Source organism: Aspergillus sclerotioniger (genome assembly GCF_003184525.1).
Source record: "Aspergillus sclerotioniger CBS 115572 chromosome Unknown BO94scaffold_20, whole genome shotgun sequence".
Taxonomy (NCBI): Eukaryota; Fungi; Ascomycota; class Eurotiomycetes; order Eurotiales; family Aspergillaceae; genus Aspergillus; species Aspergillus sclerotioniger.
This window is the reverse complement of record NW_020291010.1, coordinates 524,700-550,229: the sequence shown is the minus strand read 5'-3', so window position 1 is coordinate 550,229 and position 25,530 is coordinate 524,700. Positions and strand designations below refer to the sequence as shown.

The 25,530-nt window shown below is 49.2% G+C and overlaps 13 protein-coding genes and 1 non-coding gene across 14 annotated transcripts; 7 read left to right on the top strand and 7 right to left on the bottom strand.

Moving 5' to 3' along the window:
* Window positions 1-199: 199 nt before the first annotated feature.
* BO94DRAFT_520494 (2EXR domain-containing protein) lies at window positions 200-1,479 on the bottom strand (the record flags this gene model as incomplete). Its single annotated transcript, XM_025610112.1, has 1 exon — window positions 200-1,479. The coding sequence occupies one exon, from the start codon at window positions 1,477-1,479 to the stop codon at window positions 586-588; it is 894 nt and encodes a 297-aa protein (XP_025465785.1). The 3' UTR covers window positions 200-585.
* A 434-nt stretch (window positions 1,480-1,913) lies between these two features.
* On the top strand, window positions 1,914-2,483 carry BO94DRAFT_148283 (uncharacterized protein). Its single transcript, XM_025605781.1, has 2 exons — window positions 1,914-2,337; window positions 2,407-2,483. The coding sequence occupies exon 1, from the start codon at window positions 2,005-2,007 to the stop codon at window positions 2,326-2,328; it is 324 nt and encodes a 107-aa protein (XP_025465784.1). The 5' UTR covers window positions 1,914-2,004; the 3' UTR covers window positions 2,329-2,337; window positions 2,407-2,483.
* A 508-nt stretch (window positions 2,484-2,991) lies between these two features.
* On the bottom strand, window positions 2,992-3,609 carry BO94DRAFT_547979 (uncharacterized protein; the record flags this gene model as incomplete). The annotated part of the gene is made up of 1 exon (XM_025613368.1): window positions 2,992-3,609. One exon carries the CDS (start codon window positions 3,607-3,609, stop codon window positions 2,992-2,994), a length of 618 nt encoding a protein of 205 aa, XP_025465783.1.
* Window positions 3,610-4,408: 799 nt separating this feature from the next.
* On the top strand, window positions 4,409-4,676 carry BO94DRAFT_587417 (uncharacterized protein; the record flags this gene model as incomplete). Its single annotated transcript, XM_025615825.1, has 2 exons — window positions 4,409-4,419; window positions 4,478-4,676. 2 exons carry the CDS (start codon window positions 4,409-4,411, stop codon window positions 4,674-4,676), a joined length of 210 nt encoding a protein of 69 aa, XP_025465782.1.
* A 1,665-nt stretch (window positions 4,677-6,341) lies between these two features.
* BO94DRAFT_601737 (uncharacterized protein) lies at window positions 6,342-7,106 on the top strand (the record flags this gene model as incomplete). The annotated part of the gene is made up of 1 exon (XM_025616396.1): window positions 6,342-7,106. One exon carries the CDS (start codon window positions 6,342-6,344, stop codon window positions 7,104-7,106), a length of 765 nt encoding a protein of 254 aa, XP_025465781.1.
* Window positions 7,107-7,262: 156 nt separating this feature from the next.
* On the bottom strand, window positions 7,263-8,836 carry BO94DRAFT_576643 (2EXR domain-containing protein). The gene has a single exon (XM_025615148.1). It carries the CDS (start codon window positions 8,665-8,667, stop codon window positions 7,396-7,398), a length of 1,272 nt encoding a protein of 423 aa, XP_025465780.1. The 5' UTR covers window positions 8,668-8,836; the 3' UTR covers window positions 7,263-7,395.
* A 683-nt stretch (window positions 8,837-9,519) lies between these two features.
* Window positions 9,520-10,917, bottom strand: BO94DRAFT_625838 (putative aldo-keto reductase (AKR13)). The gene is made up of 6 exons (XM_025617313.1): window positions 10,691-10,917; window positions 10,557-10,635; window positions 10,346-10,489; window positions 10,177-10,290; window positions 9,927-10,121; window positions 9,520-9,872 (listed from the first exon to the last, which is right to left on the bottom strand). Exons 1-6 carry the CDS (start codon window positions 10,847-10,849, stop codon window positions 9,577-9,579), a joined length of 987 nt encoding a protein of 328 aa, XP_025465779.1. The 5' UTR covers window positions 10,850-10,917; the 3' UTR covers window positions 9,520-9,576.
* Window positions 10,918-11,666: 749 nt separating this feature from the next.
* BO94DRAFT_469865 (glutathione-independent formaldehyde dehydrogenase) lies at window positions 11,667-12,871 on the bottom strand (the record flags this gene model as incomplete). Its single annotated transcript, XM_025608305.1, has 2 exons — window positions 11,667-12,433; window positions 12,502-12,871. 2 exons carry the CDS (start codon window positions 12,869-12,871, stop codon window positions 11,667-11,669), a joined length of 1,137 nt encoding a protein of 378 aa, XP_025465778.1.
* Window positions 12,872-14,000: 1,129 nt separating this feature from the next.
* BO94DRAFT_470052 (aldo/keto reductase) lies at window positions 14,001-15,035 on the top strand (the record flags this gene model as incomplete). Its single annotated transcript, XM_025608314.1, has 1 exon — window positions 14,001-15,035. The coding sequence occupies one exon, from the start codon at window positions 14,001-14,003 to the stop codon at window positions 15,033-15,035; it is 1,035 nt and encodes a 344-aa protein (XP_025465777.1).
* A 129-nt stretch (window positions 15,036-15,164) lies between these two features.
* On the bottom strand, window positions 15,165-17,364 carry BO94DRAFT_496071 (uncharacterized protein). The gene is made up of 4 exons (XM_025609280.1): window positions 17,245-17,364; window positions 17,066-17,182; window positions 16,307-17,016; window positions 15,165-16,245 (listed from the first exon to the last, which is right to left on the bottom strand). The coding sequence occupies exons 1-4, from the start codon at window positions 17,333-17,335 to the stop codon at window positions 15,451-15,453; spliced, it is 1,713 nt and encodes a 570-aa protein (XP_025465776.1). The 5' UTR covers window positions 17,336-17,364; the 3' UTR covers window positions 15,165-15,450.
* A 581-nt stretch (window positions 17,365-17,945) lies between these two features.
* Window positions 17,946-19,215, top strand: BO94DRAFT_148256 (uncharacterized protein). Its single transcript, XM_025605780.1, has 2 exons — window positions 17,946-18,599; window positions 18,680-19,215. Exons 1-2 carry the CDS (start codon window positions 18,089-18,091, stop codon window positions 19,066-19,068), a joined length of 900 nt encoding a protein of 299 aa, XP_025465775.1. The 5' UTR covers window positions 17,946-18,088; the 3' UTR covers window positions 19,069-19,215.
* An 872-nt stretch (window positions 19,216-20,087) lies between these two features.
* BO94DRAFT_536928 (uncharacterized protein) lies at window positions 20,088-21,452 on the top strand. The gene has a single exon (XM_025612151.1). The coding sequence runs from the start codon at window positions 20,122-20,124 to the stop codon at window positions 21,214-21,216; it is 1,095 nt and encodes a 364-aa protein (XP_025465774.1). The 5' UTR covers window positions 20,088-20,121; the 3' UTR covers window positions 21,217-21,452.
* BO94DRAFT_t207 lies at window positions 21,436-21,506 on the top strand. Its single transcript has one exon. It is a non-coding gene; the product is annotated as a tRNA-Gly (tRNA).
* Window positions 21,507-22,134: 628 nt separating this feature from the next.
* Window positions 22,135-22,446, bottom strand: BO94DRAFT_547970 (uncharacterized protein; the record flags this gene model as incomplete). Its single annotated transcript, XM_025613367.1, has 1 exon — window positions 22,135-22,446. One exon carries the CDS (start codon window positions 22,444-22,446, stop codon window positions 22,135-22,137), a length of 312 nt encoding a protein of 103 aa, XP_025465773.1.
* Window positions 22,447-25,530: the final 3,084 nt, after the last annotated feature.

Sequence of the window (25,530 nt, the reverse complement as noted above, 5' to 3'; positions counted from 1 at the left end):
TCTGGGGGGCGGAGCGATGTGGGTTAGGTTGATTGGTTAAGAGATGATCAATCAAGTGGCTGGATTTGATGCCCAACATGCAGCAGCTATGTCAGGTGATAAGCCAGCGCTTATCGTGCGGCAATTCACAGCCTCGTCGGGTGCACCTTGCGATTAGCGATAAGCCTTGATAGCTGGAAGAGCCAAGCTTGACAGTATTGTCAGTGGTCCAGAATTTTCAGCAAGTTAACGGGACCTGCTCGCAGGGAAGTTATCGATGATTCGAGAGCTCCTGCCTCAAGCGGTCCCTCCAACAGAGTAACTCAATAATCATCCGACCGCCGTCCGCTTGTTGGAACACTAATTAAACTTGTTTGAAGGTCCATATAGCATCCACTATGGAGAAATCCAGTCCGTGCATCGGACAGAGGTCCGTGATTCAAGTACTATTAATTAAGGACCGGGAAAGGGCTGAGGAAATCAGGTGACGTTCTTCCAGTAACCAAAAGCTTACAGACTCCATCAGTTGGGACTTTCACACAGGCATCATGATCAAAGGAAAAGCCAAGAGATATCGCTTTAACGAGACATCTCCCACCAGTGCAGTCATCTTCGAACCGCATGCACCAACCTCACCTCAAACCGGTCCCCGGTCCAGGACATCCCCGCATCGATATTCACGCTCGCCTTCTCTACCAACCCCATGAACTCATCCGCCTCCGGATGCCAATCCCAGCCCCCCTGCCGTTGATATCTTTTCCCTTGATGATCCCACACCAACAACTCCTCCCCACGAGCCCTCACCCACTCCCATGGCCTCTGCACCCGGGCTAACACCATCAAATCATCCTCCTCCTCCTCCATCTCATCCACGATCAAAACCTCACGAATATTCTCATAATGATACAACTCGAATATCCCCTTAATGGCATTCTTCTGGCTTTCCAACACCGCCTTCGGAAACGCAATCCGAGGAAAAGTTGGGGGAAAAGTTTCGTTAGTCGCGTATTCCAGTCCCGGAGCCCAAGCCACATCTACGGGCTCGCAGATGAACTCGAGGTACCGATTTTTAGGTACGTAGAGAGCGTCTGAATTTGGCTGGAAGGGCCGCATGAAGTGGAAGCCTGTCGGGGTCTGTTGGAAGCGGATGGGTCCCCTGTGCCTTTGGAGCCAGTGGTGCGCTATGGGATGGGCTTCGTGGTTGACGAGGAAGGGTGGGATATCGATGCGCATGGTGGACAGGGAGGAGTCGTTGAATATGAGGTTGAAGTGGGGGTCCGGGCCTGGGGCGTTTTCGGGGTCGAGATGGGTTTCCCAGCATCCTTTCTGGTAGATGTAGAGACCATGGTGTACGGGGGATGGGAGGGAGAAGTGCCAGATGAGGAGGCGGAGCTCGGTGGGGAGGAGAGGGAATTTAGGGAATTGGGCGGGGGTGGGCTGGGCATGGTTTGGGGTTGGTATTTTGGGGAAGACAGAGGAAGAGAAAGAGTAAGAGGACATGGAGGGGAGGGGGAGAGAGGAAAGGTGAGAGAATGGCGAAGAAGGAAGACAAGGCTGGAAACGGGTGGGGGCGGAATTGGCCGCTAAGCCTGGCCAGGTCTCGGCCCTAACCGGTCTGTATGGACGACGCGGGAAATACATTTGCCTTCTGCCTACGCGGCCATTGGGGCCAGCAGCCAGAATGGTCATCCCACCAACGGATCAGGGCGCACGGCTTCACTCGTCATTCGCAGCCGGAGTAAATCTCAACAGCTGCCCCCAAACCTCGACATTACACGACGAAGCCGTAGGATTACAAGGTGACATCGTCTCAGCGACATCCCTGTCAACTCCCACTTCATGAAACCGACCCCAAGGGAAATAACATCGAAGCTGTCTAGAACAACAGATAGGTCTCCCGAAGACATATAAGTAGAGCCCACACCCCCCCCCAAACAACCATCCACACTCCCACCAAGCCCATTCTTCTCCCCTTCATTACTACCATTTCAATACCCACCATTTCTGCACCCATAACCCTCCACCATGCTCAACTTCAAAACCCTAGCTATCGCCGCCCTTCTCCTAGCCAGTCAGGCCCTAGCTACCCGAATCACCTACTCCACCAAATACACCACCGGTAACATCGGGGACAAGGGCGGCCGTGCCACCAAGAACGCCGGAACAGTGACCGAGGAACAAGAGAAAGAGATCATCGCTAATATTGGTACTTGGTCCGACCACCACATTACGGCCCAAATCCAAGAAAAGACTGGAATCCTGTTGGTCATAAGTGAGACTGTGGAAACTAAGGGGCAGGCGGCGACCGCGAACCAGAATGCGCAGCATATCGTTAACCAGCACATTTAGGTTATGATGGTGAGTTTTGTCCGTGGAATAAAATGTACTTCGAAATGGGTGCGAGCTGACATTATGGTGGTATTTCAGGTAGTTATGTGGGTGACTTGGGGTGTTCATGTTGGTTCTGGGTGGGGGAGGGGGTATGGTAGCTGTTAATCGTTGTATGGAGTTCTCTCTGTGTAGAGTTTAAGCTCGGCCGATGTCCAGCGGGTTTGGAAATGATTGTATAGTATGTGCTTAATTTGGTGAGATGTGTGTCTGGTTTTATGTATGTGTCCAAGTATGTAGTTTAGGGACTGAAAGAGCTACTCTCTGGAGTGTACAGGGTGAAATATCCACGTAATTTATCACAAGTTCATCTCACTGAGTGCCCAGCATGTATACCGTCCCGAACAAGCTCTTGCTAGGAGTGCTTTGATTGCACTCTGTGGAGTTTGTAGCATTTTATATTCGATTGACTCCTAATGTATCCTACCTCTTGAACATCACCGCTGCTCCGAGCGGCTACAAGGCTGAGGTAAAGCAAACGACTAAAGTAGGAGGGCTTTTGATTTGAAATCAGCTTTATGGAACGCATCATAGAAGATAAATGACGAATCGCACACAGTGTGAATCATTACGTACTATTTGTTGACTTAGAGGAAGAAAAAGTGAAACAGCTCCACGCAAGTCTCAAACCCAATCCCTACACCACCTTTCCAACAACCCCCCATCGATCGGCCTTAAAGCCGCCAAAGTGGGACTAGCCATGCAAGCCCTACTCGTATCCATCGACGGGCACCATTTCCCCACCAACGACGCAAAAAAGGGAAAGATCCTAATTCGTTCTTCTTCAATACCAGCGGACAGCATCCCCGCGGGCAAGTTGCCAAGAGCCTCCACCCATTCCTTGAACCCAAGTTGCTGACTTGCTGGACCACTGGAAGCCTGAATAGCATCCGCAAGATGAGCGAACGGGATCTGACGCGGGTGAACCAGATGGAAGACGTTTGCCTGACCCCCAGCGTCATCCCTGCGAGGTCGCAGCGCAATCTCAAGCATCGCGCGCGACATCCGGTCCACGGGGACCCAGTCCACCTGCACCAGGTCAGATGGAATCAATCCTGTCGTTCGACACAGTCGTACCATTGAGTGCACCCAGTCGTGACTCTCCCAGCGTTCGGACGACCCCGCGTCGCTGCTTCCCACTACCTGACCCAATCGCAAGATGGAGATGTCGAGGTGCCATCGTGCTGCCGCGTCGGTGAGTAGGCTCTCTGCTATGTACTTGGATTGGGCGTAGCCGGTCATGGTTTCTGCAACATGAGGGACCATGAGATCTGGCCCACCCACTGGGGTTTCCGGCACAGAGGTAGGTTGCTTGCCGCCCGCCCCCTGCAGGTGACACCGCGTGTGCTGGCAAGAACCTGGCACTCGCGCAGATCCGTCTGGTTACGGCGGCTCTGATTGGAAAATACTGCATTCGATTCGCGCCTGGAACCGATAGCATGAGGAACGTGGAGAAGGCCACTCCGAAGACCGCCGACTCTTCCAACTGGTTACCACAACCTCCCCTTGTCCTGGCGTTTCCCCGGGGGAGTCTGCCTCTCGTGATAGCTCTTTTTTCCGCTACTCTCTACGTCCATAATTATTCCCCTCCCCTTTTCAACAACACGTTTGTGCGCTGGATGTTCTTCCACCAGACCTCTCACCATCGTTCCCCACCACTCACTTAGGTGTCCAACCTCGGGCATACTCTCAGAGGACTGTCATGGCACATCACTTTTGCCTGAATCGACTGCATCCTCAACCCGGCGACTTTATTGGGACGAAACCTAACGAGATCACTGTGCTTCGCTCATGTGCTCATCTAGTTTCGTGGTACAAGAGTTCAAACGACCAAGTCAAATTGATACGATCCGCCTTTGCCCGATGAGGCGTGGAAACCATTCGAATCGCTCAAGGTTACCGCATACGGCAGAAGGCCATGTCGGTTTCCCAGCTTGCGCAGCACCTTTACCCCAACGGGCAGTGGACAATCGACGATACCAAAGAGCGCGGTATCCTGGAAACCGACAACTGAAAGTTGACGCCGAGAAGCGGTTCCAATATGGCGGATAAGTACGCTCAAATCCTGATTCCGGTGGTGGGTGGGCGTGACCGCTGACCGTTAATCCAGTCCCACGGTAGCCCAAAGCTTGGTGTTTCTGTTCTACAACCTGATACTGCATCCCGCAAAAGCCGAATACATGTACAGAGAAGACTACGGCATGGACTGTGCTCAGCCCCTGCAACAGCTACCTTTTCTCAACGCCGTGACCAAGGAGAAATTGCGCCTGGACCGCGCCGTCCTCGCATTTGGGTATGGCTACATCTAGGGATCATGATTGATGTGGCCTTTACCAAGGAGCGCAACAATCGTAATCCCATTTGAGTAAGATGTTTGTTTGACTGATAGATTCGCCCTAATCAAGTCACGTTCCAAGGCATTGTGGAAACCGAGCGACATGACAGTGCAGTCCCCCCAACTCTGAGATGATATGGACCTGATTTCTCTATCACGAGACTGACTAGGGGAAGTGAACTCCGGAGATGTACTGGCACATGTCTACCAATAGCGTCCGATCCAGATGACAATTTGGAGGATATCATGGATACTCTTGGTTTCTATTTATGTATGATAAATGCTATCATGGTTTCTTTCAGCGTTGATGTCTCGTACCTGGCAACTTACGCTAAGAGTTTGTATATGGCGGACACTTCCTATTCGATCTCGCCAGGGCAGTATAATTCCCAAAGTCACCACTGATCTTCATGAACATCTACATTCACACATTCAATCAAATCCAGCATTCTATATATCAATGGAGGGAGGAAAATAGTACATACGACCACAGGGTGTGGAGAACAGGGCTTCCCGTCCGCTCAGCCGTACTTAAGCCACACGCCGGGAGGTTAGTAGTTGGGTGGGTGACCACCAGCGAATCCCTTCTGTTGTATGTTTTTTTCCTTTTTGCTGCTTTTTATCATCTATCCTTGGCTAAAGATTCCTCTCACTTCCTTGTCTTCACCCCAATCAATGTAGCTGCCTACTACCAACAATTGAACACACAGGACTAGACCACGGGTACTTTGGGGTGCCTACCAGGATAATATGGCCGTTGGACGGCCCCCAGTTACTAACCCTCAAGCAGTTCTCTGCCATCATGGATATAGTCTACGTTAAACCTTCTTTCTCATCTCAATAGAAAGTTTACTGTTCGATTTTCCTTCCCTATTAGTTGACAATCCGTCAGCTTACTTAACAGATGAATCAAGCTAATGCCAAGCTAAGCCGATCCAATTCACGGCCTGCATAAAATATTTTACCGGCCAACAAACACCCTTTCATTTTTCATTTCCATAATCTGACGTGAGATCGACCGCACTGGCACTTCCAACAGGTGATAAGCTATACCAAGCTGGTTGGAGCAATATCGCCTGAACAAGTTCGCCGCGGGGGCCAGATAACTCAGTTCTCAAGAGATTAAGTGGATTTTGGTCAGCACGGACGAACGGATGTATTCTCACCCATCGACCTCGACCCTTTGGACCCCATTCGGCGTGGTATGACACTCCACTCCAGGATTGATTACTGTGCGCGCTGCGCCCTACAAGGTTTCCCGTACAGAGTGTCTCATGGTTGTAACTGTAAGGACGTGGTTGTTGGATGTTGAGGGGCCGAAATGCGACAGAGAAAGGGAAAGAGGGGTATTGGATGGGCTTCGGAGCGAGCCTGAGATAGGCGTTTCATGTTATTGAGTATGGAAAATAATGATAGGGAGAGACTTGGGGGGCAGATCAGATTCGAGGTGTTGGGATGAGCATTCAGCCTTCTCACCACGGACTTTGACGAGAACAAACATACTATATAAGGCGTCGTCGTCGAGTAGACTTTACCTGGCTCACCAAGCACTCACTCGCTCATGAACTTTCATTTCGATCTGATCCTTAGTCGCTCATTTATAATCCTTTCTTTCCAAAAGACTCCAGCCATAGCAACAATGCTCTTCGGCAAAACACTCATTACTCTCCTGGTCAGCGCGACCATCACCGCCATCGCCGCTCCCGTGGACACCACCACCACCATCACCAACCCATTCAATGCCCTAGCCGACCGAACCAGCAAATCCCACACCACCACCTCCAATACCGGCACTTCAAGTAACCCCTTCGCCAACATCAAAGCCTCGACATCCACCTGGGAAAGGGCCGCCAAACTCTGCAAAGAAGGCTACTCGAAGCGCGACCTCGACCTCCACGTCCGCACCAACAGCTGGCCCCCAGAGACACCCTCGGGGTTCAACAAGGTCGACATGGGCGAAATCAAAGGCGCCTTGGCCCCCAAGGGTCTGTGGACGTACGGCCTGGTGACTTGCATTGGGCTGGGGGTTACAGGCACCCAGAAAGACGCAACCAAGGACGCGCGGATTCTGATGCACCTGCCGTCTACGAAGAAGTCGCTGGAGGAGAGATGGGGTGATTTGCTGAAACTGGTTGAAGAGGCTGGGATGACGGATATGGAAGGGTGGATGAGTATCCCGGACACGGAGAATCAGGTTCCGTCTGGATGGAGTGCGGACCTGAAGGAACTGACGGAGGAGGTCGCGGAGGCGGCCGAGTGGGGGCTCAAACAGGTCATTGGGAAGACTCCGAAGGTGGTGAAGAGGCCCATGGCGCTGGCGATTGCGCATACCCTGCCGCATGGGACGATGCAGATTGATAAGGAGAATAAGGTGGAGATTGATGGGGTGGAGTATACGCAGTAGGGTTTTAGTTGAGGGGATGGTGTGGTTGGAAGGGGAAGGTGGTGGTGGTTGGTTGAGTGTAGGAGGAGCAGGGCATGAGAGTTAGGGCCTTTTTTTTTTTTTCATATTTTTAGCTGGATGTTCATGTTCGGTCGTGTAGGAAGACTTTGGTTTCACATTCATTCAATGATCTTCTTGATTTCTCGGATATTAGAAAGAGTTCTGCTCTAAGTCCTGTCCCGCTTAAAGCTGAACGTTAATGGTAGCACGATTTAGGAAAAGAGAACCTATTCTTGAACCAGGTAGCTACCTAAAGACCAAACAAAGCCAATTCAGGCCAGTGGGCGCTCAAATCCAACAACCGCTTTGCCTCTGACCTGTATCCCGGCGGTTGTATCAAGCCCGAGCCACCTGCCGCCGTCGACACAGCGCCCAAGGGCTCCAGGGGAAACAGCCAGAACCCGAATGCGGGCTTCACAGCTCTCTCCATATCCTCATATTTATACTTTGGATGGTTAGCCCCAACCGGCCACTTGATATTCTTCTGCCGAAGTCTCTGAACAAACGCGGAGATAGGTTTATCTGGATCTTCAAACGGATCCGGTTCCCCCTTCCATTCACAATCCTCCTTCAACAACCAGCGCTCTGCACTTCCGCGGTCACGGACCCTATCTGAATCCCCGCGGGGAATAAACGCCAAAAGGACTCGATATTCAACAATCGATGAAGCCACATTCCACCTCCGAAGCAACCGACCCCAGTGATCGAACATGCCTCGGGGATCAAACGTCCCGACAAAGACGTGCTTCAGGTCGTCGGCAATCTCTCGGGGGTCTCGGGGCAAACGGTCAAACGACGTCGTCGAGGATGATAAAATCGGCAACGAGCGATTGAAGAACGTTTCCGACGTGAGCAGCCCGCTGTGCAAACCGACGACCTGGCGGCCCACCCGCTCGATCACCACGAACAAGACCTGACGCAGCTGCGTCAGCGTCTCGGTGAACGACCTTCGTCTTTCGGCACTGATGCTCGCGTCCGCGGGGTCTAATGCGTAGAGATCGTTCGCGTTGAGATCATTGCCGTCCATGGCTAGGTTGAGAAGGCCGATGCCCCGCGGGTCGTGCGTGTGCTTCAGTTGATGGAGGAATTCAACGAGGGTTTCCCGTACTGGGTCACTGGCGTGGATTCCTAGTATGTCGTACTCCGGGTTGAAATGGAATGTTCCTGGGGTCGTTGAGTCGAACCTGCAGTCGGTGTCGAGGCGGAATTCGCAGGGGATGTGGACGCGGTAGAACCCTAGGGCGGCTTCCCGTGACTCGCGATTGATGTGGAGTAGTTTGCTGAGTGCGGAGAGGCCGTTGATAATAACTCGGTATTTCTCTGTTGCGTGGTCCGGGGGTTTTGGATCGGGGTATCCGGCTGGGTAGATATGTATGCGGATGAGACGGGGGCGTTGCATTGCGTGCTGCCATATTTTGAGGCGAAGTTCGGTGGGCAGTAGAGGGAATGGATGAAATGTGGTTTGCTTTGCATGGGGTTGTCGAAGGAGGTTGTAGATTTGTAACTGGGGTTGGTGCGACATGTTGGTTGGTGTGTGAGATGGGTGAACTGCGATTGTTGTCTAGCCAGCGTGACTTGATAGTTCATCTAACCAGAGGTAAACCGGATGTGTGGAGAGCGGGACCTATTCCTGTATTGGTGAAATAACAGAACCTAAAGATCGGAAAGAATGCGGGAATTCTAGTGAATTAATGATTATTAGGTGACAGAATAGCTGATTAGGTACCAGGATTTGGAAGCTGACACCAAACGCCCCAATCACGTGAAAGGCTCATCATCTGACCCCGCGCACTAACCTTTATTTTCGATTTCTATTTATAGTCATTTTTCTTCTAAGGGGATGGATCTGTACCTAACTATTCTTTCTATTTGTGCGCGTGGGATGGAATATCTGATTCACAGCCTCAGCTATATACATATCAACGGGAACACCCAAAAAAGAATGTCGAAAACTTCACTTGTCTGGTTAGAGTCTACCACCTAGACCAAATTGTAAGTTTGCCAATGCCACTTCACATCATGTGTATCTTAACTCCATGTCATTGCTACATATTATGGCCCACAACATGTTAAACATAGAACGACAATGATATGGAATCATTGTCGGACTGTCGCGTCGCGGATAGATCTGGTAAGTATCTGATGGCACTTCCGAATGATCTTTAATTACTATAGGTTTATTTGCGTGATAATGTAATGATTTGATCTAGTTTGAATGGGGAAGTGACCATACTTCCTCGGAAGAAAGAAGTGAGACGCTGGTATGCGATGCGAAACCCTCTCATCTCAACAACCGATATTATACCAACCATGCATATTGTGCTCACAAACATGCCTTTGAGAAATTACCATGTGATTACAATCAATATCTGGTATTGCGCACTAACCGACGACAAACCCCCAAACAACTAAACCTCACAGAGCCACAAGCCTAATGCCCAACCATCGCCTGAAAAACAGCAGAAAACCTCTCCCCAACCGGCTTCGCAGCATCCACAATCCTCCGCATCTCCAGTATCTCATCCTCTGTCAATTCCACATCCCGCGACGCCCAGTTCTCCTCCAACCGGGAAGCCTTAGTCGTTCCCGGGATAGTAATCAACCCTTGGGCAGCAACCCAAGCCAAGGCAATCTGTGCAGTCGAGCACCCTTTCTTCGTAGCCAACTTTTTGATCTCGTCTACAATAGCCTTATTCTTGTAGAAGTTCTCGCCTTGGAATTTGGGTACTGTATTGCATAGGTCAGTCAAAAGGGTGCTTTGGTTTGGATAAGGTAACCTACCTGTACGCCGGAAATCATCAGGTGCAAAGTCATCCGGAGACTTGAACTGAAAGTCGTCAACTAGCCAGCCGTGTCCGAGCGGGCTGAAGGCGATAAAAGCGACGCCGAGTTCTTTAGCTGTGTCGATTAGACCGCTTGTCTCGTGTAGAGTTTCGAAGGCGGAGTATTCGGCCTGAACAGCGTCGATTTTGGCGACTGCGGTATATTTATCAGCATGACATGTTCGGGTGTGGGAAGTGCAGAGACGAACTGGCATTAGCCTTGCGTAAGGTTTCAGCAGAACATTCGGATAGACCTATGTATTTTGTTTTGCCGGTGCGGCGGAGTTCGTCTAGAGCGCCGATTGACTCCTCGAGAGGAGTGTCTATACATTCATTAGTCAATGATAGGGTGTTCACATTGGGTGGTTTTATACGTACTGGGATCAATTCTGTGAAGATAGTACAAATCAGGTGTAAACCCGAGTCTATCGATTGTGCCCTCAATGTATTCCTTGATGTGGCTAGCCGAGTTGGTGACTTTCCGCTGGGGTCCGAAGACGTCGAATCCGCATTTGGAGGCCACTGTGCCACGATACAGTGTCAGCCGGCGTTACAACAGAAGGAAAGGAGAGGATGGGGTGGTACTTACCGAAAAGCTTATCACGGACATCATACTTCTTGATAAATTCGCCCAACAACTTCTCATTTTCGCCACTCTTGTAGGTAACCTATCACAAAGACAATCAGAGACTGGCAGCATCGTATTCTTGAGGTTGTACTTACCGCCGTATCCCAGAATGTACAGCCGAGTTCGATTGCTTTCAAAAGAACAGGCTCGGACTGTTCGAAGTTTAGATCTGTTCCCATGGCGGCATTGAGACCCATAGCCCCAAAGCCGGGGACTGAGACCTGTTGGTCGCCGAAGGGGAGTGTCTTGACCATTTTGGCGGGCTGGTTCAGTGTATGAAGCTGGGAATGAAAAAATAAGTTCTTGAGAGTTGAAATGATTGTTCAGATGCGAGAGTGAAAATGGGGGGTGTGGAATATATATGCTGCGGCCGAGGGGAGACACATTGCCTTGATGACATCAATCAACCTACTTAGGGTTTTCGCGGAAGGGTCCTGGACCCACTTTGTCACACACCTGCATGAAGCCTAACTAGAATGGGAATGGGCAATTTCAGAGTTTGAGGAGGGTCCGTCGGGCCGCTGCAGCGTGATGACAACGACGGTTTGATTGGCGGATACAACTCTCCCCACCCCACTGATTCCAGTCCGGAGGCAGAGAAAAGCGTTGCATTTGATGACAATCCAAGGATAGGGCCGCGCTCAAAAGATTGCCGCTGAACATTGTCTCTCGTCACTCACGGAGATAGCGGGCACAGAGGGATAGCTCCGGATAACATCCAGGCGCTTAAGCTTCGGCTGACGGGGAAGCGAACATAATATCTCCAGAGTCCGGTATACTCAATATGGGCTTTCCAGGCAACAGCATTGAATCGACCCAAGGTGACTGAAAGATATCCTCCTTAGTGACTCCTAATTCCGTCTTGACTTTGTATCGGCACCTGATGCTATTACTGAGGATCAATTCGAATATTCAGAACCTGCTACAGTATCGAAAAGTGTACAAGACTTATAATATTGAACTGTATACCCAGTACATGTAGACACATCTTGCTATCAAGTGTCCTCACAAGTTCAATACCCGTTTGCTTAAACAAACTGAGACTAAGCCACCAATCCTTTCTTCAGTTGATCAAGGAAACCGAATAACAACCTTGTGCTCCCGATGATCACTATACCGTCTATAATACTCCGGCGCCTGTTCAATATCAATCACCGAGCTGACCACAAAGCTCGGAGAGGCTCGCCCAGCAGCAACCAGATCCACAAGCGGCTGCGCATGTTCCAACGGCAACACAATCCCGCTTCCCACAGTGAGAGCCTTTCCCCACAGGTTTGCAACAGAGAAAGGAACCTGAGCGGGGATCTGATCGGCAAAGGGAGCGCCCCGGGTGCTATTCTGTCCGCCGAAGTAGACACCCGCGATGGCAATTCCTCCTTGGTCGGCGGTGACTGCAAGGAGGTTCCGAGGAACGATTCCATCCTCTCGTTGTCCCGTGGCGTTAACAGCCTCGAATCCAACACAGTCCAATGCCCGGGTTACCCCGTTAGGTTCAAGGGCTAGGATCTGTTCCACGGGATCAGAACTATTGAATTGGATGGGTACGGCTCCGATGGAAGATGCCAAGGCGAGGCGATCGGGGACCTGGTCAACGGAGTAAACCCGGGAAGCACCGCGGAGGATGGCAGAGTATGCAGCCATTAGGCCTACTGGTCCGGCGCCGAAAATGGCGACGGTGTCGCCGGGTTCGAAGCCGCTGTAGCTTAGGGCTTGCCAGCCGGTGGAGAAGATATCGGAGATCATCAAGTAGTCGAGTTCTTGGGTCGTGTTTACGGAAGTGTTGGTTAGGGGAACTGGGATGAGGCTCATATCTGCGAAAGGAACACGGGCGTATTCGGCTGCGTTTATGGTATTAGTGATTGTGCGAGAGAGAAAACATGGAAAGGTAGGGGCTGCTGGGTTATACCTTGCAGACCACCATAGTCAGGAGAACCGGTGCCGAAAGACAGCGGATGCTGTTGGCCATGATGACCGTCGTGGGCGTTGTCCGGGATTATGACATAGTCACCGACCTGAAGAGAGGATACTGCGCTGCCTACCTCCGAGATATAGCCAACGGCCTCGTGGCCCAGGCCCCATGGGACATCGGAAGCGCCAGCAAAGCCGTGGTAAAAATGGAGGTCGGAGCCACAGATGGCCGAGGTGGTGACTCGAACGATTGCATCTGTTTGGTTAACGATGCTTGGGACTGGCATGTCGATCACGGACACGTTGTAGGGTTGTCCGAACCAAGCCACTGCTCGCATTGTAGCAGTGAGGGTTGAATTGAGTGGCATAGTGTAGGAGGTGGAGAAATGAAACGAGAAAAGGATTGCTGTTCAATGGCTGTTGAGCTGAGTAAATTGAAGAGGCATACCAGGGATGGCGTGTACAATTTATATCTCATTCGCAGCTCGGCCTGCCTTGGGTATAATCCAAAGAAATAATCTGCCTTGATACGAATTTCGGCCCGATTGCCATAACAGGGTTACCGATTGACTCTTCTAATTCGTCCATCATAACGCGGATGTTACTCCGCTGCGGCAGCGCTTTCGCAACTGATAAGGTTGTGTTACGAAGGAATATGCTTATGCTGATCAAGTGGAGCTGTTTATCAGATGCAGAGAGCATCTAGGTCAATCCATTATTAGTGAGGTCATACGCCAAGATTGTACTGTTGACATCCCTTATATCATGCTATTAGGCAAACAAATTCATCGTACACAGGCGACCTTGCAATCTTCTTAATCCTTGCCGGTGATGTATCTGATATTCAACAGGCTTTATGCCTCCTAAAGCACATGCGCATCATATCCGCTAACAGCGCAAACATGTCCTGCAAATCACCATCAGCAAAAACCATAGAATCCAGGAGAGCTAGTGTACTGAATAATCAGGTCTGAAATCCAAGATCAGTACTGATAGGAGCGGGAATGAGCCCACACATGCAAGCTACCTGCTCCAGACCCGCTCGTGGCGCATAAGCAACATATTCTCATGTATTTGGCCAGACGAGTTTATCTGTTATCAGAAGTTTGTACATCGTACGATATATGCCTATGGTTGAGACCAGATTTCAGGAGATCTCCTAGAGACCCACCATTACACTGTAACCCAACGCAATAGGTAGATCTTTTTTAAGTCCCAATCGATGACCTCAATGCTGACGGGCTAAGGGTGGGTCGGTTCAATGCGGAGACACCCTTATCTGTGAACCACGGTACAGCGATTAGACGCCAAAGTAAATCCTAACTCCGATGCTCATTGCAGAGGGCTTTGAGGACGACGCCGGTTACCTTTATTCCTTCTGGGGAATTCATCAATAATCATCTCGTGAGAAAAGCTTTCTTTCAGACCATAAAAATCCCACCCAACCCTACCTCAACACCCCTCCCAACACCAAATCACCCACTCTCCACCCCAATCATGAAATACACCCAACTCGGCACCAGCGGCCTCCGCGTCTCACGCATCGGGGTCGGCTGCATGAGCTACGGCAACCCAGACGGGCGTTACCCCTGGGCCATCCCCGAAGAATTTGCCCTCCCGATCCTCAACCACTGCTACACATCAGGGATCAACTTCTTCGACACCGCCAACGCCTACTCCAACGGTCTCTCCGAAGAAATCCTCGGCAAAGCCATCCGGCAATACTCCTGGCGTCGCGAGGCCATCGTCATCGCCACCAAAGTCTGGGCCCCTGTTGGCCGCAGCCTCGAACAACCCCTCGCCATGACCGACGACGAAAAAGACCAATCCGGCTACATCAATCAATACGGCCTAAGTCGGAAACACATCTTCGAGAGCGTCGACGCGAGTCTAACCCGCCTGGGCCTTCCTTACGTCGATCTACTCCAAATCCACCGCTTCGATCCCCGAACCCCCGTCAAGGAAACAATGGAGGCGCTACACGATGTTGTCAAGTCCGGGAAGGTGCGGTATATTGGTGCTTCGTCGATGTGGACGCATCAAATGCTGGAGTATCAGTATACGGCGCGGATGCATGGGTGGACGGAGTTCATCTCCATGCAGAATTTGTATAATGCTGTGTATCGTGAAGAGGAGAGGGAGATGTATCCTGCTTGTCGGAGGTTGGGGATTGGTGGGATCCCCTGGAGTCCGGTTTCGATGGGGTTTTTGACGAGGCCGTGGAGGGCGTTTGGGGATACGGTGCGGGGGGAGGGGCAGGGGGAGGGGTTTCTGGGACGGGAGTATACGGGTGCGGATAGGAGGGTTAATGAGAGGATTGAGGAGATTGCGAGTCAGAGGGGGGTGTCGATGGCGGTGGTTGCTATTGCGTGGTGTTTGGCGAAGGAGTTTATTACGGCGCCGATTCTGGGGATGAGTAGGAAGGAGAGGGTCGATGAGGCGGTTGAGGCGGTTTCGTTGGAGCTTTCGGGTGAGGAGGTGCGGAGTATTGATAATTTGTATGAGACGAAGAATGTGATAGGGCATGTTTGAATGGGATAAGAGTGGAGTGTTGCTAGTATGGGGTTTACTCTCGTTTTGGTTTGGGGAAAAAACTCAAGGTTGATGAATCTTACGACAATTACAGCTAGTCTCAGTGGGAACTTATCTTGGAAGTAAAACCTTTGCTTATAGCATAGAAAAATACATATTCATCAACCTATATCACCTGAATCTCTGATATTACCATTAAAATGGAACTAGACAACATCCTCACTGTTGGTGGACCCTCCGGCGGCCAGCGCCCAGTAGCAATTGACTCAGCATAAAACATCTCGCTTCACGATAAGGAGATGAGTGTGTTGGAGAGACTGCAGGAATTGCTGCTGGACGAGCAACAAAGGCAACGTGTCGTTGTCAACACGCATCTGTTGACAGCGATATATGCACTTTGTATTATTGCAGTCAGCTATTGCGTTTGCCAATATTTCTGCTTTGGCCCACCGTTGACTCGAAAAATCACAAGATCAGTGACGGTGAACTTTGTACTCCGATCAACGTCGTCGTCATTCTCATTACCGGAGGCTGTCTCCTCGAATAGACCGGTATCTTGATCTGGGGCGCCAATAGTAGGCCGCATAAATATACCCTCTCTGGTGACTGGGTCAATCTTGAGACCGCCATTTGATTGCAATGTGCTTCCTATCCAGTATGGATGAGCTGGGCTGTCGACATCCGCTACCCTAGCTTCATCGGAAATAGAAGTATTCTGTCCGCTTCTGCGCAAAACGGTGAACGTTGGCTGGAGCTGAAAAAGGACGTCTGGATGGGGAAGTTTTAATTCCCCTGGAGTATCACGCTTCTCGTCCTCGGTGATGGTGCTTGAGGCAGTCTTGGGGAAGAATGCTCCCACTACTACCGGAGCCATAATGTGGGATCGGGTACCGAGAATGAGAACAAGGTGTGAGGCCTGAAGATGCTCATCATTGGTTATATGCTGGATGATATGCTTCACCGACAAGCTGTTGAGCGACTCCTGGTTTGGCGAATGATAGGATGCGTCAAAGGTGACCGGGTCGATCTCTCGTCCGGCCCACACCCTCCTAGGTGCCTCGTATGGAGGGATGAGCAAGGATACTGCGCGAAGGATATTGTCCATGGACGAGTCAGGAGATAGCTCGGCCCCAATGGCTGGTATATCCGCAGGCTTGTGGGGTTGAAAAATGGCTGCCCACATCTGGTGGAAAGACGGCTCTAGATTTGGCTATCATACCCAAGCGTTAGACGTGCTACATGGCTGGGAATATCAAACTGTCCGTGCTTACCAAAATATATATTGCCAGAAGCATGCAATCGGGGGCCAAAAGACCTTGCGGTCCAGCCCGGAATGCCTGAACCAGAGCTTCAGCCAATTCGTCGTTTTGGGGACTTGAATTATCAAACGATCCATAACGGAAGTCTCCCCCCTCCTCACCCCAGGTGGGCTTATGTACTCTCAGCCTTAGAACCAAAGAGACCAAGGTGACCAAGTCGTCGCTCTTGACCTGATACTGAGGGATCCGACCCTCAAGGAGACGTTCCGCAACCCCCCTCAGCTGAGAATCGTAGGGATGGAATTTGACATGGTACGGATGAGTCGTGGCCAGAACATCCATGGCATCGTCGATGATGAATGTGGAGGGGGCGACAATCTCCGAAGCTTTGTTCACTTTATGACTCACTTTGCCGATGCTCCTAAATATGCGATTGATATTGGGCACGCAGACTCCAGGGCTGTCATGGTCACGCCAGTAAACACCTCCATAACCAAACTCATCTACTGACCCGAGGAGACTCGTGCCCCGGAGAGCGAGTAGGGTCAAGGCACGTTGAAACGCGGAAAGTTCTAGTTTCCCGCCATTGCAATTCTCGCGTGGGAATGGGTAATAAGCGTAAAAGTAAAAGCACGACCAAAGAACATCGATGGCTGGTTCCGGAAAGGTCGTGTCGGGATGGACTTTAGCGATATGGCTTTGAAGACATTCCTTCGTCCAGTCTGGGAAGCCTCATCAGAGCATGCCTGGAAGGATAATGATGTCACTTACATGGCTTCAGTGGAGGAGAGGCGCGAACACAGGATGCTTCGAAGATGATCTGTGCTCTGTAGGCCGTAGGCTGCTTCTGAACGAGGTAGCTGTTGTACAAGTCCTGGAGAACCGAGTCTGAGTGGGTCTAGTTAGGCGGATTGCTCTCTGATCTCCTGATACAATTATTGGAGACTAACCTGGAGTGGCAGTGCGAAAATATTTGTCTATCTTCTTGGCTGTATCTCCAAAGAGGATACGGTCAGTCAATTTGTTTAGAAGGCACGCCATGAGGGATGATGGGTGGGTGTAATGATGTGCCTCCCTAGTTTCCGTGGATCAGCTGCGGGAAGACGCGGATAAATAGCATGGGGGCGATGCACGTGAAATAACAGGGGGGCGATGCACGTGGGGGCGGCTGATAAGCAGTCACCGTGCCGCATTCCAGCAGGTCTGGAACCGCCCCCATCTTTAATTTCACAAAGGAGATCCTACAATCACTATGCATCCTCCACCTAGGGCTTCGAAACATATCATCTTCTATCCATCACGGTCTTCATCATAAGTTTGCTTGGGGCCTTATCGCAGCCCTGTATGTATCTCAGGAGGTTCTCAGAACAACAGACGCCCTGTCTGGCATGAGTGAACCCTGGTGTGCCAGTGATGGGATCCTCTGGTTTCATGTTGAAAACAAGCATCTTAATGCACCAACCATGAGGTTGATCATCCAATGGCGTTGTTTAGTTCAGTCCCCGTGAAGCTCTGGCCCCAATCCTTCTCACCATCCTGGCTTCGAACAATGGAACGGAACTGGATTGAGCCATGGCCCCAAATTGCCAAAGTCAACGGTCACAATCTGTGAGGAGAAGTTGCTGTGTCTCACAGTATCCTCTAAGGTGTATTTAATTATAAATACCCTGGCTGTTCTATTGATTCCTCTACCATTCAATCCAAGTCATTCATTCATTCAGTACTCAATTATTCACTCCTTAGTCTTTTTCTGTCATTCACTTATCATCTCGTCTACTTTACACACTCTTTAAAATGTGGTCCAAATCCATCTCAGCCAAAAACGGCTTCGCCTTGGTCTCATTGCTCTTGACCACCCGCATCTCGGCGGCTGCTGTACCGTCTGGTCCGGTCTCTGTCTCTGTTACGCCATCCTATGTGGCCGATGTTGCAGAGAACACACACATCTCGACCATCGGAGCAGATGGAGAGACGGCCCTCGTTCCTGTTGTGGGCGGTCCTGAGTGCTATTTCTGCCCTCAAGAAGAAGAAAACAACCAGACCATCGGTGGATGGGCCTTGCTGGGCATCAGCGGTGCAGGCACCTATCTCCCATCCGCCGTATCTGAATTCACCGAGCCGATCCCTGTCATCACCGTCTCTACCAACGGAGATCCAACCTATGTCCCCTCGAAGACTACTCGGCAGCCAGCCACCGAGGTCAAACGGGCTGAGACCCCAACCGTTTCCGACGCAAAGTATAGAATCCTGGAGGCGGCCTTGGGCAAAAGGCCGGAGGTGGGAAAGGCTTATGCTCTCAAGCAAAGTATGCCCCAGTCATTCGTCCCATCCCCCCCCATCTTTCCCAGGTATGGTTGAAAGCTAACCACACCTCCCGTTTTCTAGAGAATGTCCTAACCACCGTCCTCGGCGTTGATGTTCCCTCGCACTACCTGTTGGTCGCCGGCACTGTTAAGCAGACATACGAAAGTTTGATGGGTAGCTATGAACTGACCTTCGACGGTTATTGCTACGACATTCGCCGCACAGGTTCGAAGGATCAATATATCACCTTCAATAACCGCTGCGGCACGGCCGCAGCCACTAGTTGGTACCAGAAGGAGGATGAAGCTAAGTTTGAGCTCCTTGGTGAGATCAAAGCGAGCCTAACCCCGACCGACATCAACAATATCGGAAAGGAGGTTTCCAAAGAGATGGAAAAGAAGAATTACGGCACCTTTACGAACAATTGCCGTCATTTTGTCATGAAGTTGTATGCGAAGATTAAGGCTTGATCGGCTGCTACAGCTCGGGCTACCAGTGTACCAGGACTGCCTCATCATATTGTTTGTTGGGATACAGTCTTCGTTCCGTCGATTCTCCAGATGCCAGCGGTATATCGTTTTGGCCTACTGGTATGAACGTGACATTGTTTTATATTCTCCTTCTGTATTTAGAAAGATTGATTCTCTACGTAGTAGAGTATTTACTGTTTCATTATTACTCGGCCTTCGGTCTGCATACACCTTTGTTAGAAATTAGTGTCTGAATTTTATAGAGATTCTTTAACAGTTCTATGTGAAATCTCCTAATAATTCAATTGCCCTAGTGACGCACGGGACACTTGGATATGCACTGCCCAAAGTGCCTGGAATTGTTTAGTAGGCTGCCACAGAAGAGTATAGAGATGAATGAGTTTATGCCCGAAATATTTCCAAGGAACAAAGAGGAGAATATGGCATGAGTAACCACCAGAATGGTGGCAGCCTGGTCGGCGTGGCTGTGCAGGCTCCCTTTCCCCAGTATGCACCAATCATACTAATGTCCGCCAAACAACGACATTATCTCATACATGCACATATCGACTGTGATGAACACCATCACAGCACTGTCACAATTATTCTATACTATCGATGCACATTAGAATAACATGACCAACACGACCCAAGTCACCCAAACTGTGGGCCCATTCCAAACAGCCCCCAAGCTTGCTTGAATTTAATGGGTCAGATCGTCTAAACCCAGAACCAAACAAGCATTTCAATCCTTCAGCCACCACATCATGCAATGCCACTCAACAGTCTTCCCTTATGCAGCCTTCAGATCACCTCCCCCGCCCCACTGAAGCTTTGGCCCCAATCCTTCGAGTATACGAGCAGCACGACCGGAAGCCACCGGAAACATTACAGTAAGCACAGCCGGAAATACCCGCCGGGTTCTACTAACCCGATCGAGAAGGGGCCAGGGACAAGGCTGAAACAATGAGGTTCAGCCGTCAATCAGCCCCTGACCTGACCCATCCATCCCTCCCATCCCCGCCTCCATCCATCATCCAACCCTCATCAACTATGACATTCTTCAACAAACCCACCCAAGCACCAAACCCACCGAACCCCCAAACAAAATGGAAACTCTACCAAAAGAAACTAAAATCCCTTCGCACCACGCTCTTCCACCGCACTCCACCCAAACCCAACCCCATTGACCGCAGCCCCTTCCCCTTCCTCCGCCTCCCCCCCGAAATCCGCACCCAGATCTACCACCTCCTTCTAACAGTCCCCGACGACGGCGCCCTCTGGCTCCGCTACAGCCTCCCCCGCCAAAAATGGTGGGATGCCACTCCCTTCTGCCAGTCCCCGGGCCCACGAACCCCCCGACCACGAGTTACCCTCGGCCTGCTCCTAACCTGCCATACCATCCGCGAGGAAGCCCTCCCCATATTATTCAGAATTAACAAGGTCTGGCTGGACGCCCCACCAGGGAAATGTCTCGAGTTCTTAACCTCCCTCCCGCCCACGGTCTCGGGGGGCATCCGGGAAATGAAACTCTGGATAGACGCGTATTTAAACTGTGGCCGGGCAACGGGAAACTTACCCAGCTTTTCGCCCGAGGTGAAAGAAGAGCATAGGCTTCGTGTTGAGGATGAGTTACTCACGCCCTGGGGGGAGCTTTTTTCATGGATGCAGGGGAATTTGAGAATGTTGAAGACCCTGCACGTGTGGTTTGGGCCAGGGAGGTCCTGGCATGCGGGGAATTTGGGTGCGATATCTTTGGAGTGGCAGGGGTTTTATCGACGTGGGTGGTTGGAGAAGATTTGGGAGATGAGGCAGGTGGAATGGGTGTTGATAGAAGCGCAGTTGGAATGGTGTGAGCAGATGGAGGAGAGGGATAGGGAGTCGTTGCGTGATTTGATGGGTGATGTGCAGCTGGTGAAGGGGTTCGAGGAGGTATCGCTCGAGTGGAGTCACTTTTTCTTTTTGTCGAGTGCGTGTGAGCAGTTTCCCGAGACGAGTTTGTGTATCTCCCTGCGGCGAGGGGAGGGGTTGGGGTTGGGTGAATTGCCCGAGTATAAACCCATCTATACACTCAATGATATGATTTGTCCGAGGATTTGCGGTTTCGCGGAGCCGCAGCCGCCGCGGTCACCGAATAATTGTCGGTGAATTGTGATGAGATGGTTGTTCTTGGATAGATGTCAGGGTGGATTGGTGCTGATGTTTGTGGAATGGATTATGATGATAATTATGGCACAGTAAGATGTTTCTCTGACGCTGGATGAAGCTGGTATGGCAAGATATTGTATTCTCAGCGATACACAGATTTTATGTTCCAAGCGGCCTAAGAAGCCAAAGCTATGGACCATATGTCCCCAGTAACAAATAGCATTAGTGGTGTAGCGGTAACATTCAACCCTTCCAAGGTTGGGCTCTGGGTTCGACTCCCAGCTAATGCATCTGATAAGTTTTAATTTTTATCCTAACTTGACACATGTCATGTCCCATGGAGACGCTGGAGGATAGATACTACTTCTACTACTAGTTATCCCCCACAAGATCAGCACTACAACAATCTCCCCTCCCAACTTTGGGGTATACTTTCTAATAAAATTGATAAGCATTAAGTCAGAACACAATGAATACCTTCATGCAAAAAAAATACATAGTACCCATTCCAACGAAATGATCTAACTCGGATACGCCCAAAATATATATTGCGACCCGGTACCAATCTTGCCAGTCGCCTCTCCATCACAAAGACCTTTTGAGCATCAAAAGATATGATCGTGAAGAGGTGGTGTAACTTATGAACACAAAGATAATTAAACACAAATATACTGACTGAATCAAAACAAAAACATACAACAGAAGGGATTCGCTGGTGGTCACCCACCCAACTACTAACCTCCCGGCGTGTGGCTTAAGTACGGCTGAGCGGACGGGAAGCCCTGTTTTCCACACCCTGTGGTCGTATGTATCAGACACAACCTCTACACGAGTCAAATAACACATAGTCAACAACAAGACTGACTGTCTCCGAATATTCGATCACTTACTGCCCACTACAAACCAGACTCAACCCCCTCACTTATCCTCAGCAAACACCCTGACAATATTCGGCTTGTCGGAATTATAGTTCAAAGAATGATTACCATCAGTCCAGCAGGTCAAACAATACGTATCGCCCGATTCATCAACAAATCGGTAGTCGCGGCCAAACCCAGAGGCACCACTCTCGAGAAAGATCCAGAGAATGTAGCGATAGATTCCTGATCGGGATTCGCTGCTAACGGCCCAGTGCGTGATGCCTGTTTGGGCGGTGAAGGCGTCGGATGGCTCGAACCAGTCGTCGAAGGGCTTTACGTCCCAGTAGACGATGTGTTCGGTGAAGGTCATTGCGGTGGAGGTTGGATTGATTGTTGATAGGAGGGAAGGAGAAGGGGAAGTATGTGGGTTGGATGGCGTGAGGTTGTGTGAGAGGAGATGGAGGGGCACCATGAAGGAAATATATGTTGGAACTATTCACCTTGGAATTGTTCCACTAACCATAGAGGTATCTCTTTTGGTCTAGTTGGGAAATTCCGTCAATATATAGGAGTGGAGGTAGATATCATGATTCATTCATTATAATCACTGAGACGCTGTCATAACAGAGCATTATATGGATATCCCATCAGGCAGCACTACATGAATCTGCAGCTAGTCCCAAGATGATCAGTCTACCTGTATACAATTGATATGGAGGGAAGTACATTTCTGAGGCATTAGATAAGGCTTTTCTTGCTTATGATATTATTGGTTATTTTATCCTGAGATGGGGCCGCTTTATGACCCCACTCTTACAGCTCAGTAAAATATCTCTGAGTGGGGGGCCTGAGAGCCTGATTACCCCTTCTATCTGCCCTTGTCCACCTTAATTCAACGCATGTAGACCGGTCCTGATGGTGAAATGGCTGCTAATTAGATGGTTCTGAACTATTTATCCAAGGGTTGCTATAATAGTAACCGTGGTGGTGGCTTAGCTGCAAGGCTTGATCATGTGTATGCAAATTTATGAGGGATAGAGGTGTAGAAAAAGCTATTAAAGATATTAGAGTAGAATGATTATACGCATATGATCCAGGCAAGTTATGCAGCTCGGCTAAGCTGTGAAATTTGGATAAAGCTAGATTAGTTAGTATAGAGCATGCTCAGACGTGTTAACGTGGTTAAAGTATCTGAAATCAAAAGATATGATTGGTTGATACTCGAAATAGCTCGAAACATTAAACAATATCTATCATATAACACTTAAACAGTTGTAAAGGTATGATATTGAATATGAGTCAGTCTCTACATTAAGTACAGAAGACATGATTGTGATGGATGCTGTGGTGGTAGGAATTATACCGCGCACCTATAAACAAGATTGTATTGATATGATGAAAGTAAGTTATAGTATTTCCCTTCAAGCGGCTAGATAATTAACTGGAAATAAAAAATCCCATCTCCTTGAGATCTTCATATTATACTTGTTGAAGGATTAGTGGACTAGCCATGCTTTCCCATGTCTCGATTATTGTGCTCTGAAAATTATCCCTTTTAGTTGCTGATGGCCTCTCCGCTCTGCTGGAAGTATGCTGGCGTGCTGATGTGGCTTATAGTTGATTTATATATCAGATATTGAGTATGTTTCCATCATAAAGTTTAAAATGATCTATATTGAACTATCAGTCTATGACTGATGAACATGATATGGCATCTTGTGTATTCCTTCTTAGAGTATTTCATCAACACAGCAGACTTCGAAAGAACAATCTTTAACTTATGGTCAGATGAATCGGGGTTCTCCGAAGCAAAATCAACAAGAAGATCTATCCAATAAGTCACATATTATTCACGCTTTCTGATCTGAAGTTTTAGATAGACTTGTCTAGCCGAATCACCTGTAGAGAGGCAACCGATCTTGTTTTTATTAATAGTATAATTATTATTTCCAGTCATATTAGACATGTGGAATCTTTGCTTTATTAAAAGTTAGAAGAATCTACAAGATCTCTAAAGTATTTGGCCATGTTGCATGCAGTAAGAAGAAAGAAGACAATATCAGGCTTTAGATACTATGGTTATACCAGCTAGATTACTCAAACTTTCCGCCTACCATCTTAACAAACTGTGAGGGGGAAACCTGACTATAAGTATTATATTATATTTCACGGGGCATCTTATGGAGGAACTTTCAAATCTCCTATGAAGACTTTTAGTGAGCGGGATATATATATTACTGTAATAGCTATAAATTTCTGGTTTGAACTGGGTACTCAGTATTCTATTTATAGACTGGGTCAAAGTTCACACTAATAGACTAAAATGATATACCGCTTCTATCTGGAGAAAAGATGGAGAGAAATATCCATATCTGAATATAGTATGCCTACTGTTAAATTAATCCTTAAAGCATAAGTATGATAAAGCAGTGAAGAGAGTGCAGGACTGTAGGAGTAGCGGATATTAATATATAATATGATAATCTTTTAATAATCTATCCATGACTCATTTATTCCAGTAACACAGCCACTGATACTCTTATTACTGCGATTTGACCTTCTTATGAGGTAATGAATATCAATATTCTGATAGAGTTAATATTATTTTGCTACACGTCCCTGACAGAACCATACCTATATAAACACTCTCCTTCTATAATCACTTTAATTCTATTCTCAACACACCACATTTCACAAACACCTTCTCTTCATTGATAGTCACCATGGCAGATTCATTTTCCTCCTTAATAACTACTAAGCCTACACCAGCCACCATCCTAAACATCACATTCCATGTAATCAACCTTCTCTTCATCCCCGAACTTCTCGAGATGATACTTGTCTATCTAGATATCTACACCCTACTTCTATCCACCCGCATCTCCCGCCTCTAGAATAACCTGATTAAAAACTCCCCCACACTCCAAACCGCTTTATTCTTCACCCCCCAACACCCCAACCCAGCACCCAACCCAACACAGCAACTCCACAAACAAACCAAAAACCCCCTCTTCACTAACCTCATCTGGCCTCAATATATCACCCAATTCCTAAAAACCCGCAAATGCCCCGCTTATTGAGGCATCTGGTATCCCAACATCACCTCCCCGGAAAAAGAAACCGCCTATTTACGTCTAGAAGCCAGTTGACAAAAAATGCTCCTGCACCAACCTTCCATGTTCCAAGCATCCTTCATCCAGAGCGATCACCCCATAAAAGGCCCAGTCTATAGCTAAATCACATGGGGAAACAGCCAAGACCCCATCCAAATAAAGGATCTGGAAAACCTCATCAATGCCAGACTCATTGTCCCAGAACATGATCCGGGGCTTTTCAGAACCCAGTCCTATGATTTCTGGTTATGAGAAGATGCGTTCTGTAAATGTCCATTTGAAAGGGAGGTGTAAATCAGCATCAAGAAGTAGTTGGCTATAAGTGATTTTATTGTGCTCTT